This window comes from Amblyraja radiata, chromosome 3 (genome assembly GCF_010909765.2).
Source record: "Amblyraja radiata isolate CabotCenter1 chromosome 3, sAmbRad1.1.pri, whole genome shotgun sequence".
Lineage (NCBI taxonomy): Eukaryota > Metazoa > Chordata > Chondrichthyes > Rajiformes > Rajidae > Amblyraja > Amblyraja radiata.
The window spans coordinates 52,301,729-52,320,961 of record NC_045958.1 but is presented as its reverse complement, the minus strand read 5'-3'; the positions used below and the strand labels follow the sequence as shown (position 1 = coordinate 52,320,961).

At 40.0% G+C, this 19,233-nt stretch overlaps 1 protein-coding gene across 1 annotated transcript in view; it reads right to left on the bottom strand.

Annotated features, from left to right (window-relative positions):
* LOC116971555 (prolow-density lipoprotein receptor-related protein 1-like) overlaps positions 1 to 19,233 on the bottom strand; it is a 40,849-nt gene that overhangs the window by 11,794 nt on the left and 9,822 nt on the right. The window contains exons 12-29 of the mRNA XM_033018789.1: positions 19,044 to 19,162; positions 18,830 to 18,969; positions 16,610 to 16,751; positions 15,211 to 15,354; positions 14,741 to 14,863; positions 13,180 to 13,554; positions 12,814 to 12,936; positions 10,977 to 11,096; positions 8,797 to 8,916; positions 8,450 to 8,575; positions 7,955 to 8,126; positions 4,803 to 5,027; positions 3,796 to 3,914; positions 3,575 to 3,714; positions 2,305 to 2,446; positions 1,196 to 1,348; positions 615 to 734; positions 175 to 297 (exon numbers count right to left, since the gene is read on the bottom strand). Of these exons, the coding sequence (XP_032874680.1) occupies positions 175 to 297; positions 615 to 734; positions 1,196 to 1,348; positions 2,305 to 2,446; positions 3,575 to 3,714; positions 3,796 to 3,914; positions 4,803 to 5,027; positions 7,955 to 8,126; positions 8,450 to 8,575; positions 8,797 to 8,916; positions 10,977 to 11,096; positions 12,814 to 12,936; positions 13,180 to 13,554; positions 14,741 to 14,863; positions 15,211 to 15,354; positions 16,610 to 16,751; positions 18,830 to 18,969; positions 19,044 to 19,162 (2,726 nt within the window). The remainder of the gene's footprint in view (positions 1 to 174; positions 298 to 614; positions 735 to 1,195; positions 1,349 to 2,304; positions 2,447 to 3,574; positions 3,715 to 3,795; positions 3,915 to 4,802; positions 5,028 to 7,954; positions 8,127 to 8,449; positions 8,576 to 8,796; positions 8,917 to 10,976; positions 11,097 to 12,813; positions 12,937 to 13,179; positions 13,555 to 14,740; positions 14,864 to 15,210; positions 15,355 to 16,609; positions 16,752 to 18,829; positions 18,970 to 19,043; positions 19,163 to 19,233) is intronic.

The window sequence follows — 19,233 nt, the reverse complement described above, 5'->3', positions numbered from 1 at the left end:
ACAATTTACTTTTGTTAACTCAAATTGAAGTCATGAAAGCACCTTATGCTGGGGAAACACTCAAACTGACATCCATGCTATTTGACGAGGCAAATTGAGCTCAGTTGTGCTCTTTGTTTTAAATATATCAACGTCAGCCAAGATTGTTACCAGCTTGGAGACAAGTCAACCTACCACAATCAACCTCATCGGCACCATTCTTGCAGTCCCTCTCTCCATCACAGTGCCATGCAGCAGGAATGCACTGCAGGGATCCAGGCCCACAGCTGATTTGATGGCCAAGACATGTTTTTTGATCTGGAAAAACAAAATGAATCCTCATACTGAATCTGCATTTCAATGAAAGTAAGAACAGTTTAACTTCTTAAATGATCCTGTAATGCATTTAAGAACGATTGTTGTTTATGACAGGGCCACCTAAATGTGGACTTGACATCTAGAATGTTTAAGTTATAAATTGGAGAACATTTTAAAGCTATACTACCTTGAAAGCAAGTGTAATCACATGCCATAAATCAGATTACAGCATTCCTTGTTAAAACATCAATTGCTAATTTTACAGAATCTGGTGAAGTATCTCATTGCGATCTTACTAATATGCAAGTGGTACTCACGACAAATGTCTGTACTTTCATCAGATCCATCTTCACAGTCAGCTTTGCCATCGCACAACCACCTACTAGGTACACATTGTTTATTGCTGCACACAAAGTCAGATGCTCCACACGTATCAACTATGGAAAGACAAACATTAAACTATTGCACCAAGTATACATTCAGCCTCTTTTAAGGACCATTACTAAATTGTTCCTATTGTAGGGGATATCCATTACTACATTGGATGGACCAGACCTACTTTAAGGTAGACATTAAGAGGTCCTTCATAATTTTCTCCTTTCATGGCAGTATCCAGCTGGTTTAGTTCAAGGAGCAGCTCTGATCCCAATTTTGTTGCATGACAAATCATTAACATTTGGTTCCCAAATCTCAATTAAATTCAGAAAGTTAACCTTGTGCCATTATTTAGACTACCAAGTGGTAATGTCTTAAATCAATACCTTTCTCCTGGAACTCAAAGACAGACACACAAAGCTCGAGTAACTCAGCATGTTGTGTCTATCTTCGGTTTAAACCAGCATCTACAGTTCCTTCCTACAAATCTAGGTTAGATCAAGTGGATAAAGGGGAAACTCACATATACCCATCCTGCAGTTTTGCCCGTCCTTATCCAGCTCCAACCCAGACGGACACACACAGGTATATTTGGGAGAATGTCTGTCAATTTGTGGAGCTGGAAGACACATGTATTCACAGCTTGCAGTCTTCAGATTCTCACACCAGTTGATGCCTGTGGATAAACAAATCCCATTTGCAATTGATCTTTCAACCACCAGACCAATTATATTATATATTTATATTATATATAGAACTAAAATCCAGCAAACCAAATTATCTACTCCAGTGAGAAATTAGTAGTGAACCTTTTCCCAAACATCTTGTTGCTGACGGCAATGGCAACGTTTTATTATCTGTGCCAAGCTATTGACAAAAATTGCAGAGGAACTGCTGACTATTAAATATTATGACGCCACCTTAAAATACGGGCCTTTCAAAGGCAATGTCAAAAATAAAATATTGGTTGAATCCTGAACATATTCTTAAGCCCTTAAAATAAAGGACAATGCAAATGGTGCATTGGTAGTGTTGGTTATGTTCACTGCCAGGAGCAAAGCTGCCAAGTACTCTGGTTGTTCATGGGTGAGGAGGAAGTAGCCTAGGTTATCTCAAATGAAGATCAAAAATATAAAGCATCACGGTCAAGATATGGACACCATGTTGGGACATTTGAAATATACACAAAGGCAAGAATTGAACAAAACCAATTACAACTTTATGCACTTTACAAGTTCAGAAAAGCAGCCAACATAAAAGACCCATCATTCCTTCACACTGCTCCCATCCAGCAGAAGGTACAGAAGCATGAAAGCTTGTGCCAGAGTCAGGAACAGCTTCTTCCCATCTGTAATCAGGCTTCTTCCATAAGCTAGGGTACTGACTCTACCCATTAGGCTTAGTCTATGGATCTGATGCGCTACAATGCTGAGAACTATATTCTGCATTCTTTCTTTCCCCTTTATTTATTGTACTCTAGTTTGCCTAGATTATATCATGTATGGAATATCTGACCCATTTGGATAGCACGCAGAACAAAGCTTTTCACTGTACCTTGGTACATGCAATAAACCCAAACCCAGTTACTTCAAGGACAATTATATCAAGTTAAAAAAAACTGTCAAAGTTTACCTGATGGTTGAGTCAGCTTATGATATGCAACAAGGTCGCGAGGGTCCTGAAGGTCCGAGGCCAAAAGCCTTGTATCAGAACCTGTAAATTTGTTGGCTCCATAAAGTGCTTTTCTTTCTCCATCAACCCAGAACACATTATCCTGAAATAAGACAGCAAGATCAAAATTGTTAACATAAATAAATGCATGGCAGTTTCCCCGTTTTAAAACATAAAAATACCAATCGCTTAATGCACAACGTGGGCAGCGCGGAGGTAGAGTTGCTGCTTCACAGTGCTGGAGACCTGGGGTTGATCCTAACTACGGGTGCTGTCTGTATGGTGTTTGTACGTTCTCCCCATGACCGCGTGGCATTTCTCTGAGATCTTCCGGTTTCCCCACATTCCAAAGACGTACAGGTATGTAGGTTAATTGGCTCGGTGTGTGTGTGTGTGTAAATTGTCCTTAGTGGGTGTAGGGTAGTGTTAATGTGCGGGGATCGCTGGTCGGTGTGGACTCGGTGGGCCGAAGGACCTGTTTCCACGCTGTATTTCTAAACTAAACTGCAATTATTGTTATCAATTCAAGACCTCTGCAAATTTAAGACATAGTGACCTACAATTTGATCAGTCAGCACTAACTTCAAATGAGTAGCTAAAGGTTGATCTCACCAACCCCTGCTGTTAAAGTTAATTATGCATCTTCCTTGAGAAGCCGTAATCCTAATCAATTTCACTTATTCATTCCATGTGTTTTTTTTTGCAAACACCAAGCTTTTCCTCCCTAATTGTCCAGAGAATATTATAGTTTACATTGAGCAGAAAGTAAAACATTGATAAGGGTGGAATTCTAGATCATGCAACAAGGTCGCGAGGGTCCTGAAGGTCCGAGGCCAAAGGCCTTGTATCAGAACCTGTACATTTTTGAAATGCAGCCTTTCACATTGAAAGTTTCTGCGTGCTGTATGTTGTTCAGAAGAGGGGGTCTTCAAATACTAACAATGGAAAGGATGAGGTCTATCCTGGGAGATGACAGCTTTGGTTTAATGTGCGGGTGGAGGGAAGGAAGAGACTAGCAGCACTAGTTAAAGTATTTGACCATAATCAATGGAGACCCTGGGAATATGGGACAGAATCCTCACAGGAAGCAAGTGATGAAATTAGAATAGGGAAGATGGAAATCCAGGGGCTTTAATCGACACAAGTTACCGGGACTAATTTTGGATGTAGAGAACAGAGAGACAAGTCAGACAAATGCATTAACAGATGGGCAACATGCACCTAAACCTGCCTCAAATATGGTAATTGCAAGGGCGTGAGCCAGGAGTTCCTTTGACACCAAGATAATTCTTCTGTCTTCACCATTCAAGTCTACACTTGATAATGTGTAGAGTTTTGAGTCAACCCAATAGAGACGACCTTTCACCAGATCTGCAAGGATGAAAAATGCTCAGCATTACACAATAAAACTAGTATTTTCATGAGTCTAGTTACAATTGTCAGCCTACTTACCAAGAGCAATGCCATGTGGCCATTCAATGTTTTTAGAAACCAGAAGGCTACGGTCATAACCATTCATCCCTGCTTTTTCAATTTTTGATGGCTCACCCCAGTCCGACCAGTAAACAAACCTTGAAACAGAATAGTCATTAAAATACCTCAGAATGGTAACCCAAAATTAATAATGTTGGAGTCAAGCTTTTACTGAATTCCAATAATTTTAATGACAATTGGAAGGCCAAAATATGTTCCCCCCCAAGCAAAGTGGTTATTTACACCTCAGCATTTCTGAGATTACAAGTATATTCCCCAGTTTAAGAAGGAACTGCAGATGCTGGAAAAATCGAAGGTAGATAAAAATGCTGGAGAAACTCAGCGGGTGAGGCAGCATCTATGGAGCGAAGGAATAGGTGACGTTTCGAGTCGAGTCTGAGGAAGGGTCGACTCAAAACGTCACCTATTCCTTCGCTCCATAGATGCTGCCTCACCCGCTGAGTTTCTCCAGCATTTTTATCTACCTTAGTATATTCCCCAGGGTCAGATTGGATGTTTCTAGCCTACACAGGTCAAGGGATAACAAACACTAATCCCAAGGACTAGTCTCACCTGAAATATCAACTCCCTTGCTACCCCACCCCTCCCAAAAAAAAAAAAACAGGTACTCTACCTGCCAAATTCCCCAGGAGAACCAGGGGTGTTTATTCAAATCTAATTCATTTCAACTCCGATTTAATCCCACATCCTCAATCTAATTTAAAAAATATCAACTTAACATTTCCAAATAAAGTTCACATCTTAAAATTTAAGCTGTTAATAATTTCACATCACCATCCTCCGTAAATACTTAATGCCTAACTAGTTTCCCCAATTACTCATGATAGAATTTAAGATCATTTGGGAATGGACAAAAGATTACTATGGATTGCAATTAAAAAAATTAAGCCAAAATGACCACACTTGGTTCAAAACAATGTTCTAGTTATCAATGATTAGCAATGTGCAGCAAATTAAATAATTACCCCGCGAGTGGATTAACAGCTATGGAAGTTGGTTCCCTTAGGTCCACATCAAAGAGGATTTTTCTTTTTGTTCCATCAAACTTCACAACAGAGATTGTCTTTGTGCCACAATCAGTCCAGTAAAGATGCTTATAGATCCAGTCCACAGCAATACCTTCAGGAACTCCTAGATCTTTGACTATGTTGGACTTACGCACAGATTTTGCATTTTTATCCATGGATGCACTGTTGAGAGTTAAAATATGCCAATGAGAGCTTGTCTATTTAGAGTAATTCAGCATGTAAACAGGCCCTTCTGCCCAACTTGCCTATGCCATCCAAAAATTTCCATCTACACTAGTCTGACCAGCCTGTGTTTGGCCCACATCCTTCCAAACCTTTCTTACCCACATATCGGTGGAAATACCTTTTAAATGTTACCATAGTACTTTCTTCAACTGCTTCCTCTGGCAGCTTGCTCCATACAGACATCATCCTCTGAAAAGAATTGCCCCTCAGGATCCCATTAAATCTTTCCTCTCATCCCTGAAACCTATGCCCTCTGGTTCTCGATTTTCCTACTCTGGGTAAAAGACTCTAGATTTTCCCAATTTATTCCCCACGTGATCTTATACAACCAAGATCATCCATAATCCTCCAGTGTTCCCAAGGAATAAAGTCCTAGCCTGCCCAACCTCTTCCCTATAGTTCAGGCCCTCAAGTCCTGGCAACATCCTTGTACTTCTTACCTGCAATCTTTCCAGTTTAACATCCTTCCTATAATAGGGTGACCTAAACTGAACACTCCAAATGCAGCCTTATCAATATCTTGTACAACTGTAACCCAACATTTAAATGCTACATTTAAAGAGCTTCCAAGTCAAATCGATGCAATGGAGAACTGTTGGGTTTCTCAGCTGTGAGCATTAAAAGCAGGACTGGAGTCAAATCATTGGCTTGCAACTTCTAGGCACAAAAGTCAAGTGCTTCTAAAGTTCATGCATTAGAATTAGTGTTTGTGATATTCATTGAACAAAGCCGCATAATTTTACTGATATTGACGTAAAATTAGGGGGCTGAGCTCAGAAGAGAATTCAGGTTAAAAAGGCGAGTGCTATGCTAGGATCAGTCAAGGTTACTTGTCCAAAACTGAGAAGATTGGCTTCAACTTAAAAACTTTACACAAATTAACTTCAGACTGAACAAATCCATTAGTTATAATATACAACATCTGAATACATACCACAATGAAATCACTTCAAAAGTACAATCCTAAACCTTGCCCATTTCAATAGGAAGACACGCAGAATATGTCTATCTTTATTTAAAGGAATGTTTAGTGCTAATGAAACAAAAACATCTAAAATATGTTCACTTTGGGACAAAGATGTCAAGTGATTTATGTCAGAGTTTATGGAATATTGAAACAATGCATCCTGGGCATCAAATCTACCAGGAGCAAGGTTTCAACAAGGTCCCACATGGCAGGCTGTTTAATGGAATCCAAGAGACAAAGGCAGTCTGGATCCTGTCAGCAACAGACAGCAAAAAGTAATGACTACTGTTAATTTTGTGACTGGGACCATTACTAATGGAAGAACAAGGCTCAGTCCATTTGCTTTATGAATATTAATGATGTTAATTCATATGCGCGTGATAGTTTTCAAATGATAAAAATATTTGTGGTCTGCTTTGAGGAAAGCTGACATGTAGATCTAACCATGAGCCGAATGAGAACTGCAATTTAATCTAATGAAGTGCAAGACTGCATTTGGGAGATTCAACGAGAAAACTACAAATAAAAGGATGGATGGCATGGATCAAAGTTTTCTGACTGCAACTTAAAGATCTTAACAAGGTAGGAAAGAGCATACAGATTACAACTGGCAAAACAAGATTTTAATTTATAATGGAAAAGTTTAAAAAAAAATTAGACCACATTACATGATAGGATATTTTTTTAGACACAGTTAGATACAGCTCTTGCGGTTAATGAAATCAAGGGATATGGGGAGAAAGCAGGAACAGGGTACTATTCTGGATGATCAGCCATGATCATATTGAATGGCAGTGCTGGCTCGAAGGGCCGAATGGCCTACTCCTGCACCTATTTTCTATCTTTCAAGAAAAGATTGCACTAGAGGAGATGGAGGATGGAAAATTATAGTTACCGGTATCTATTTAAAAAATAATCATGCCATACTGTGATTATTTGAAAAAAATAAATAAAGTAAAAAGTATAGTATCCTTTATTGTCATTCAGACTTTACAGTCTGAACGAAATTTCATGCCTTGCAGTCATAACATAGAATAAAATAACAAAACACACAATAAACACAGATTTAACATCCACCACAGTGAGTCTACCAGGCCCTCCTCACTGTGATGGAAGGCAAAAGTCTTAAAGTCCTTGTCTCTTCCCTCCTTGTTCTCCCTCTGCGCCGAGGCGATCCAGGCTTCCGATGTTGTGACCCCGCCGGGTGATGGTAAGCAAGTCCCGCGGCCGAATCAGAGCTCCGCGAACGGGCCGGTTCAAACTCCGCGGCCCGGGGCAAGAAGAGAAGAGACAAGGCAGGATCAAGGCAGAAGAGAACTCAAGGTATTACAATTTACCGGGTTACCAAAATGCAGCAGATACTCAGCATGCATGTGGAGTAATCACATTTTCAGATCAAAATGAATAAATGCTGGCCAAGTTCTAGCATGTGCAAAACTTTGCTTTAAATATATACCCATCGATTTTAAAGCAGCAAAAAGTACAAAAGAAAATAATTGTTGTGTGTCTGGAACATTGTGTGGGGGACGTGGGTTATCATGGCTGAACCCTCACATGCAAGTACTTTAAGTTATCAGCGCTGTCACATTCTGAAGTTGGATAAAGTAAGGCGACACTGCTCCCTTCCCACCATCTCTCTTCCCCTCTTCCTCTCACACTTTCCCCCTCCCCCCCAGAAAAAAACTGGACACTGGGCTGAATTATGTCATGTCATAATTTTCCAATTCTAGAATAAATTGAAACACTTTTAATCAAACATTGTGGTATAATTGATCTGGGTACCAAATCAATACAAGTCTACTAGATAAAAGGAAGGCATCTCAATACATTATTTGTCAGCCGTATTGTGATCACTGTCAAGTCTTGAAAGGGTTCAAATTTAAAAGCGGAAACATACCTAAAGATTGCTTGCTGTGTCAAGTCAGTCCAGAACATGGTCTGTGTTGCAACATCAGCATCAACTGCTACAGCATTTCGCAATTGCCACTCTATCTCAGTGTACTCCATTTTGTGTAATCCAATTTTCCTAATATCATGATGGTTAGTGAAAACCAAATAAGGCTCTTCCCCTACAAAAAGTTAAGTTTTGAAGTCAAAGCAGGGGAAAAAAAATTAACTTTTCCAAATTACAATAGCAATAAATAATTCATTAAAAACTTGGCAAACCAGTAACTACTCATATAAAATAGATCCCATTCCCAGAGGACCACTTTAAACATACCAACTACAATTGTAAACAGTTTTGCCCAAGACAGTCAGCTTTCTAAAAGCAAAACTGTAACAACAATGGTGCCTCATTGTGGTAGAAAAGGTAGTGTTTAACGTAATTAATTTTTACTCGAGCAGTACCTTAAAAGTTTTTAAAATAAGCTTTCATATATGTTCTTCTTACCCTTTGCCTTACAATTCCCCTTCACTGGATCCATGCGATACCCTTTGTGACATAGGCATTCATAACTTCCCACATTGTTGATGCAAGTTTGGCTGCAGGCAGCAGGATTTTGACATTCGTCAATATCTAGAGACAGATAACCAATATTCATGGTTATTGGTGTTAAAAATTAAATAAGGTCTGCAACTCACATCTGTGCCAACCATTAAATACCCATCTACATTAATTTCTCTTGCATCGCTACCAATGCACCCCACGCCAAGATACATTAGGGAATTTACAATTAACCCATCAATCTCAACATCTGAGGCTTTAAGCATTATAATTAAAATACGGTGAAAATTTACCTCTGCAGAATCTCTCGTCATACAGCTCAAAACCAGGAAGGCACTCACATTTGTAGCCAATGATGAGATCATTGCAAATGTGCAAACATCCACCATTCGTCAATAGACATTCATTCACATCTGCAAAAATGTAGCATGATCACTTGAAGCCACAAAATCAAATAGGTCAGATCAACATGAAACTGCTCACATTCTAATCAGTCTCTAGTAATCAGGATATTGTGGCTTGTTTTAGTAGTTCTACTGAAGATTTTAAATTATAAAATATTGTTTGTGCAGGAATTAAAAAAAACAAAAAACATGTAGGATAGGAGCAAAGAGTTCTGCAGTTGTACAGGGCCCTAGTGAGACCACACCTGGAGTATTGTGTGCAGTTTTGATCTCCAAATATGAGGAAAGACATTCTTGCTATTGAGGGAGTGCAACGTAGGTTCACAAGGTTAATTCCCAGGATGGCGGGACTGTCATATGCTGAGAGAATGGAGCGGCTGGCCTTGTATATTCTGAAGTTTAGAAGGATGAGAGGATATCTTATTGAGACATATGTTTATTAAGGGTTTGGACACGCTAGAGGCAGGACACATGTTCCCGATGTTGGGGGAGTCCAGAACCAGGGGCCACAGTTTAGGAATAAGGGGTAAGCCATTTCAAACGGAGATGAGGAAACACTTTTTCACACAGAGAGTTGTGAGTCTGTGGAATTCTCTGCCTCAGAGGGCGGTGGAGGCCAGTTCTCTGGATACTTTCAAGAGAGAGCTAGATAGGGCTCTTGAAGATAGTGGAGTCAGGGGATATGGGGAGAAGGCAGGAACGGGGTACTGATTGTGGATGATCAGCCATGATCACATTGAATGGCAGTGATGGCTTGAAGGGCTAAATGGCCTACTCCTGCACCTATTGTCTATTGTCTCCCATTGAGGGACAGTGATTGGATATCTAAACACAGGCCTGCATTTCAAAGTGTAAAAATTACAGGGGGACCCAACCCCTGCTACGTTAAGGAGAACAACTTCAGTAAGAGATGCACTTAGTCAAGTTTCCAAATCAAAATCAGCGACTCCTAGCTAGAAATCCAATTAGTTCCTGGCAATGCATAATTAACCAGAATATTTCGGAATGATGTTGTGCAGTGATCCAATTAGTGCAACTTCACCATCTCACTTAAGCACCATGGAAAGCAGTAAATCAGCAAGTAGGTCATGACATCCACAAAGGTTTTTGTGGGGTGGGGTGGGGTGGCACCACACAATGTGGATTAAGCAATGGTTAAAGGAAATGTATTACTTTGTACATTTTGCAGATCTAGATTAGCAGATATGTACATAACAAATTTGGATTTTCCACAACCTGTCACAAGTAATGAGCTGGACACAACTTGTAAGGGTTCTAGAAGTGCTATAAACAAGTGCCAAGGCTGCATTTAAAATCCTGTCTGGGGAAATAGCAGAGCATCCATGGTTTGACAAGTGGGAACGCAGTGAATGAAAATTTTACAAGAGCATGTGGACAAATTAGTAAAGATAGATTGAAGATGGACAACATTGTTTCAATAAGAAAAAATAAACCAACAAGGTGACAAGATATTTTTTTGATGCGATTGTAGGTTTAATTACCCTTTTTTATTTAAAGGCTAATTACCTTTTTTAATCTCTTCATTTAAAATGTGCACATCTTAGTAACAAGAAAATAAAGGCAATAAAAAAAAAAAATGACATCTTAAAACAGAGTATAGTAAATTCAGCTTAAAGCAACTTAAGTATAAGAGCACAAAGTGCAAAAGGAGTTTATATAAAAAATGGGTGCCCGAATGTACGATCATGTAGCAGTTTCAGGCAATACATGATCAGGAAGTGGCAGGCCCACTAGTGTATTGTATTCCCTGCGTATTAATATTGTCATATTTTTGTACAATGGCCAGAACTATACAGTTTAGAAAACAATTTAATGGTCTAAATATTAGTATTAAAAAATGTAAACACGATTTATTGCCTCGAGCTCTTTAGAATTTAAATTGCATGGAATACGGGTTGAGGTGCCACTGGTCAATTTAAAAGGAACTAATTACTAAATTACTCACTGGAAGAAATATTGTTTGTTCTTTACTTTGGGCTCTCATGAAGTTGAGTACAGTGTTTAACCATTAACATTCCCATCTTATACAACCCCAATTTGTCACTTACTGCATTCAGCGGGTTCATCACTCTGATCTGCACAGTCCTGATGATGGTTACAGACTCTGATGATGTCTATGCATTCACCACTTTGGCATCTGAAGTGCGTTGGCATGGTACACACTGAACCTGCAAGAGTAATTGTAAAGTGCATCTATTGCCTAGAAAACCACATCTGCTGCATGCCCAGAGGTGTAATACACGATGTCACCACCTTAGTCAGATTCCACAGTTCAGGAAAAAGCAAAGTCGTTAAAATGCCCAATTCTGGCAGCATCCATGGAGATCATAGAATTAAACTAGAAACATAGAATATAGAAACATAGAAAAATAGGTGCAGAAGTAGGCCATTCAGCCCTTCGAGCCAGCACCACCATTCAATATGATCATGGCTGATCATCTAAAATCAGTACCCCGTTACTGTTTTTTTCCCCACAATATCCCTCGATTCCTTTCGCCCTAAGAGCTAAATCCAACTCTTTCTTGAAAGCATCCAGTGAATTGGCCTCCACTGCCTTCTGTGGCAGAGAATTCCACAGATTCACAACTCTCTGGGTGAAGAAGTTTTTCCTCATCTCAGTCCTAAATGGCCTACCCCTTATTCTTAAACTGTGATCCCAGGTTCTGGACTCCAACATCGGGAACATTCTAGCCTGTAGTGATCTAGTGCTTTAATGATCTCTACAGAACTGCTTGATAAAAGTCCATTGACCATGGACATCAATTCTGGTTCCATAGATGGTGCACAAATATTTCTATCATTTTACTTTTCAACTTTCAGTTGAGAACATCCAATAAATCATTGCATTCCCTCAACTTGACTATAAAAGCCTATTCACTGTTAAGAATGTGCAGCCATTAGTCTGCACTAGGGAAAACATTTGCCTATTCCAACTGTTAATAATGGAGTCTGGAATCCAAGTCTTACTGTGACGCACGAATAGCTAGTTTTACAGAACAAACACAACATTTCAACTTCAATGCTCTGTCCTCCAGCGGCATCTTTTAGATTAATTTCCCCTACAAAAGCCAACAACGTATACCAATAGGTACACAAAAAAGCTGGAGAAACTCATCGGGTGCAGCAGCATCTATGGAGCGAAGGAAATAGGCAACGTTTCGGGCCAAAACCCTTCTTCAGTTCCTTCTTGAACACAACGTATACCAATAGTTTGCACAAGAGCATCACCCACAAAACTAGACAATGTAACTTTCATTCCTGTCAAATTTTTACATCAAGTAAACAATTCCCTTCAAATAGTACCAGATTCAAGTCCTTCTTTACTTTCCATTCTTTAGGCTAGGGTCTCTGCTTTCATTCCTTCATTCAACAAGTTATCCCTTCTTATTCCAATCTTGAACATTGTCCACTTGATCAAATTTGCCCATTTGAGGCAAAGGAAATTTGATCAGAACATTAAGCTTGTATTACACCAAGCAGATCAAGCATTTGTTTACTGCGCTAATTAATCTATATTCACTGGTGATGTAGCTGAAATATTCATGTTTATCCACTGAAACAAACAGTGTCCCAGATCCCTGTTCATCCAGCAATTCAAATTGAGCATATCTATTATATTCCTACATTTTTGTGAACTAGTGGGAGAAGTGTTACTTGTCAGTGATACTATCCAATCCAGAAGGTTATAAGTTTGCATTATCTTTGGCAAAGTGCTCACATGCACTTTGATTAGCGAGTACCCACAGCTTAACCAATAGTCAAACACTAGGGCCGGTCGCATGCCTTTTTCCTGCCATTAGTGAAAAACATCGACACCAGACAATGGTAAAAAAGTTTCACAATTACAAATCCTCTTCTAGCCATAAAAAGTCGTTACATTCTTACCATTTTTACAATTAATTTCATCACTGCCATCAGCACAGTCATTGTATCCATTACATTTACGGCCTCCACGGATACAGGAACCATCACCACATCTGAAATAATCTGGTCGACAGGTTTGAGGAGCTTAAAAAGATAATTGGTATTGTGAAGAAATGTTTTTTCTAGTGTGTAATTTTAGCTTAGAAAGTGTCTCACCTTAAACTAACAAAAATAAAAAAAATCTAAATTTAAATCAAAGCTAATACACATTCCAATGTCCAAGTGTTAACCAATTTCCCCACCAAAAATTGTCAGTGCATTTCTGCAAATGCAACATTGGAGTCATTGATTACCCAAACAAAGCCAAAGTAAATAGTTTTCACTTACGACAGTTGATTTCATCACTTCCATCCTTGCAGTCACTATCTCCATCACAGTACCATTGGCGATGGATGCATTCCCCCGAATTGCAGAGGATCTCATTGGAAGAACAGGTAGAAGGAACAGAAGACAGCGTGCGGCCACAGTGTTCTATCGATTCATCAGATTTATCTGTGCAGTCAATGTTGTTGTCGCACAACCAACTTGAGGGGATACACTCCAAGCTACTGCACTGAAACTCATGTAATCCACAGATTGATTGAGTGCAGCCTCTTTCATCAGTTCCGTCACCGCAATCATCTTTACCATTACAAACAAAGGATTGAGAAATGCACCTGCCACTTGAGCAAGTAAATTCCAGAATATTACAAGTTGAAGTGCCTGGGGAGAACAAAGTGCTATGAATTTTTTGCTCTTGGTGTGTACTCAGGACTCATTCAGAATTGATAATTACAGTGTAGTTTCACTGAAGCTGCAGCCTTGTGGAAAATTTCCCAAAATAAAAGCCTTCACTGCAATTTGAATGAATGAATATTGGCCAAGTATGTACACATACAAGGAATTTGCCTTGGTGCTCTGCTCGGAAGAAACACGACATGCAGTAACAATTAAGAATGACACAAAAAACATTACAGTTTCATAAGGAATCTCCAATTTCAGTCAATAGAACATATTCATTGCAAATTTAGAGATAGGATTCAGGTAGCAAAAGGGTTGCAAATCCATAATGACATTAAGAATTGGAAACAATTTTTGGATTTGCTTGCTTACAATGGCACATGACAACATTGGTGTTAGACTTTAAAATGTTAAAGAGTCATGGAGCCATAGAGTGATGCGGTGTGGAAACAGACCCTTCGACCCAACTTGCCCACGGCCAACATGTTCCAGCTGCACTAGTCCCACCTGTCCATGTTTGGTCCATATCCCTCGAAACCCGACCTACCCATGTACCTGTCTAACGGTTTCTTATATATTGGGATAGTTCCTGCCTCAACTACCTCCTCTGGCAGCTTGTTCCATACACCCACCACCCTTTGTGAGAAAAAGTTATCCTTTAGATTCCGTTTAAATCTTTTCACCTTAAACCTACATCCTCTGGTCCTCGATTCACCGACTCTGGGCAAGTGACTGTGCATCCACCCGATCTATTCCTCTCATGATTTTATACACCACAATAAGATCACCCCGCATCCTCCTGCGCTCCAAGAAATAGAGTCGCAGCCTCCTCAACCTCACTATAGCTCAGACCCTCTAGCCCTGGCAACATCCTTGTATATCTTCTCTGTGCCCTTTCCAGCTTGACAACATCTTTTCTATAACACAATGCCCAGAACTGAGCACAATACTCTAGATGCGGCATCACCAACGTCTTATACAACTGCAACAAGACTTCACAACTTCTAGACTGTGCCAAAATTTAGTATTGTGACTGGAGTACACATTAACTTAAAATTGGGGGGGATCATTTTTTTCATAGATGATTACTTGCAGTAAAATAGAGTGATTGCAGAATGATCTTAATGCAATAGGGGCAGATAAGATGCAAACCCCTCTAATCACTTACCACAGTTCTCCTCATCACCACCATTTGCACAGTCCTTTTCACCATCACATTTCCATGAGACAGGAATGCATTGAAGAGATCCTAAGCCACAGCTGATCTCATGAAATCCACATGCTGTTATGTCTGTAGGATGTACAGTTGACCCAAAGCACAATTTTCAGTATTTTTAAACACTAAAAGTTAGCATTAAAAGCATGCAATTAAAGTCAGCCAAAAGGTTCATTTTACAACTTCAATTTGTAGAATTTCCTGCTTTAGTGATTCAGTGAAACAGAATATGCATTTCTACAGTACTCATTGCTACTCAATGCATTCGATTAATATCTATTCAAAATCACCAAGCATAAGAGTTATCAGTGACTTAGATTTTTTTTAATATATTGCCTTTGACAAACAAATCACTGAAATTTGATTCAGAATTGCAACAAGATAGCAATTTAAAAATGATTGCCAAATTAAAAATTAATTACCTATTCGACACCGTTGCCCATTCTCCACTTTCATTCCCGATGGACACACACAAGAATACTTTGGAGAGGAACTATCCATCTGAGGTGCAGGGAGACACATGTATTCACAACCACCATCCAATGATTCATTGCACCAATTCTTACCTGCAAAATACAGTGTCCCGATGCAATTTGTCAGATATAATAATTTACTGCAATGAGTAGATCAAGTTTATTACGTGTAAGTTAACTTTACAATTAAATGTCCTGCAACAAATGTCCCAAAATCCTCAGACAGATTTTCAGACACCCCTATATTCCACGATCTATTAAAGGCATCACAATGGCGCAATTGGTAGAGCCTCACAGCGCCAGAACCCAGGTCCGGTCCTGACCTCTCATGCTATCTGTGTTGAGTTTGCACGTTCTCTCTTTGTGACACATCTATAAGATGTATGGGTTTGTAGGTTAATTGGCCACTAAAATTTCCCCTAGTGTATTGGGAATTGGATGAGAAAGTGGGATAACATAGAACTAGTGTGAATGGGGGATCAGTGGTCAGCAGCAACTCTAGGCTGAAGGATCTGGGTGGAGTCAGGACCCCGACAGTCCTTTCAGGTTAGACAGAGGTTCACATGTACCTCCTTTCACCTCATCAAATGCATCCGTTGTCCCGATGTGGGCTCCTGTACATTGACAAGACCAAATGTAGACTCGCAGCCAACAATGGACCTACCAGGCACCGCCTTGCCAGAGGTCAGTTGTGGCTGGTCTTATCTCACATCCAGCTCTTCCCGACCCAAAACATCATCCATCCTTTTTCTCCAGAGAAGCTGCCTGGCCTGCTGAGTTACTTCAGCACTTTGTGTCTTTCTTTGATGTAAACCAGCATTTGCATTCCTTGCATCCACACTAGTTCTATGTTCTTCCACTTTCTCATCCATTCCCTACACAAAGGCAATTTACAAAGGCAACAACTTTCAAACCTGTATGTTTTGGATGTGGGAGGAAATTCAAGCTCCTGGAGGAAATCCACATGGTCACAGGGATAATGTGCAAACTCCACATAGAGTACACCAGTGGTCAGGATCAAACCCGGGGTCTCTGGCACTGAGACAGCAGCTCTACCAGCAGCACCCCACCAATATGGTCCCGAATTTGGCAGCCACATTTATTTATCTTATCCATTAAACCCCTAAAACACTGGTCTGCGGAATGCCCGATTCTCCAAAGAAGACATTGGAAACAATGCCAAGTTTAACAATATTAAAGTTTTTGATAAGGCTTGTGACAAAGAAGTAGTCAATCATCTCAAATATGCACTGTAGCAGTACAATATATTGGCACTTTAGAAGGATAAAATGAGGCAAAAACCAAACGCTGGTAGGTCAAGGATAACTCATTAGATCCAACTGCTTACCCGGAGTCTGCATCAACTCATGATAAATTAGGAGATCGGGAGATTTCTGAAGATGAGAAACCAAAGTCTGAAGATCTGCTCCTGTGAACTTGTTAGCTCCATAGATAGTTTCAGTGGCTTCATCGGACCAGAAAATACGATCCTGGAATAAAATAGAATCTGCAGATGAATAAAGTGTCTATCATGTATAATGTCTAATGCACCATATGAAATCCACAGTAAAGGATAACATTTAAAAACAAATTTCTCACAAGAAGCTTATGGCTGGTAAGGGGAGGGGGGAATGTTACATGCCAGCAATAAATATTCCTTTAAATGGCGCTTGACCTGCTGAGAAATGAAAGACTATTTCAGGTAAAATAACAAGGACCAATAATCTGATGCCTCTAACTGCTAAATATGTTTTGGCTTTTCCTTCTCAAGAAGTTAAAATAAAAACTTCAGGTCCCACATTTAATGGAAATTGAAGTGGGCAAATTAAAAAAAAAAAATGAGTTAATGCCAAACTAAGAGATAAAAGTGTGTTGCTTAAAACTTAAGTTAAGGGGCACATAGTACAAGTTTCACAGAATAAACCACATTACTCCCCTCCAAAGTTTATGTCGCCCTGACATCTTGTGGCTGGCTGTCTCCCGACTATCAACCAGAGGACAATACCAGCAGCCCTTTATTTAATACTGAGGAGAAACCAGATTGCTTATATCAGATTTTTATGTACTCAAAACTACTTAGTCAAATGTTTAAGAGTAGAATGGAATTGTCATATGTACCAACAAAGTAATGTCGTTCTTACTTGTTGCAACTCAACAGGCTTAAATCAATACATATAAACTGCACAAGAACTTAATAACAGGCCAGCATAATAGTGCAAAAACCAAATATCATAGTTGGTGAGGTTATGGTTAGTGTGTTATGTTGAAGAAACTGATGGTTGTTGGGAAGCCATTCTTGAACTGGTCATTGTTTTCAGGATGGTGTACCTTCTTCCCAATAGTAGCAACACAAAAGTGCAGCCAGGGGTGGTGGAGGCCTAATAGACAATAGGTGCAGGAGTAGGCCATTTGGCCCTTCGAGCCAGCACCATTATTCAATGTGATCGTGGCTGATCATCCCCAATCAGTACCCCGTTCCTGCCTTCTCCCCATATCCCCTGACTCCGCTATTTTTAAGAGCCCTATCTAGCTCTCTCTTGAAAGCATCCAGAGAACCTGCCTCCACCGCCCTCTGAGGCAGAGAATTACACAGACCCACCACTCTCTGTGAGAAAAAGTGTTTCCTCGTCTCTGTTCTAAATGGCTTACTCATTCTTAAACTGTGGCTCCTGGTTCTGGACTCCCCCAACATCGGGAACATGTGTCCAACCCCTTAACAATCTTATATGTTTCAATAAGATTCCCTCTCATCCTTCTAAACTCCAGAGTGTACAAGCCCAGCCGCTCCATTCTCTCGGTATATGACAGTCCCGCTATCCCGGGAATTAACCTTGTAAACCTACGCAGCACTCCCTCAATAGCAAGAATGTCCTTCCTTTGGCTGCCTTTGAGGCAGCTCCTTCAGTTGATATATTTATGTGACAGGGATGTCAGTCTCAGTGATGGACCAGGTAGGGTCTATTACTAATCTCCTTTGGCGTACAGCCAGGTAGCCCCATGTTCCCAAGTGAGGGATATGGATCTTTGATGGTGGCATAGCAATGGTCAAGTGTATTTGATCCTCTGGTATTGCAGGAAATGGGCTGGTGGCGGTTTGGAAATTTCTAATTAGCCTTGACGTTCCTGGCTATGATGGACAAGACATTGCATGTACTTTGGCATTAGTTGACTATGATGTGCAGCTCCAATGCTAGCCAAACATCTGCCTGGCGCAGGATTGTGAACAGTCATGGAGGCAGATTTCTGGTAGGTAGAAGGGATGGAACTTCACTGCTAGAGGTTCCAGGTTTGGGAAGCAGGAGTTGGACAACACTGCAGAGCACTACATTAAGTACCTGTTGTCACGTTCATTGAAATTCCTTCATTCACTTTAACTTTGTCACTTGCAAGCTTTGACCAATTTGTGATGAGGTTTTATGAATACTGACATGGAATTGCATGAATGCATATTACGGGGATACAGTCCAATTCTGTGAATAGCTCTGGATCCTTATTTGGAATGGAGTTTGTGAATAAATATGGGAGGCAGATCATTGACAGCTGGAACAAAATATTTCAGAAGTCTTACCTCAAATACTGCAATGCGATAAGGTCGCGAAAGGAAATCTGGTGACGAAAGCACAGTTCTTCTATCCTGTCCATTCAGGCCTATACTTGACAATGTGTGCAACTTGGAATCAACCCAATAGAGACAACTCTTCACAGTATCTGGGGAAGAAAATTAGTGTCACTCTGAGCTTACAAGTACAGGCGGTGCTAAAAAAAAAGAGTAAGAATCTTACCAAGTGCAATGCCCTTTGGCCACTGAATGTCCACGTCAACCAAGATCTGTCGACCAACACCATTCATTCCTGCTTTCTCTATCTTTGCTGGTTCACCCCAATCAGACCAGTAAATAAATCTAAAAATGTAAAATTATTCTTACTAGGACAAAATTTGAAATAAACAATTGACGAAGAAAGCGAATGATAA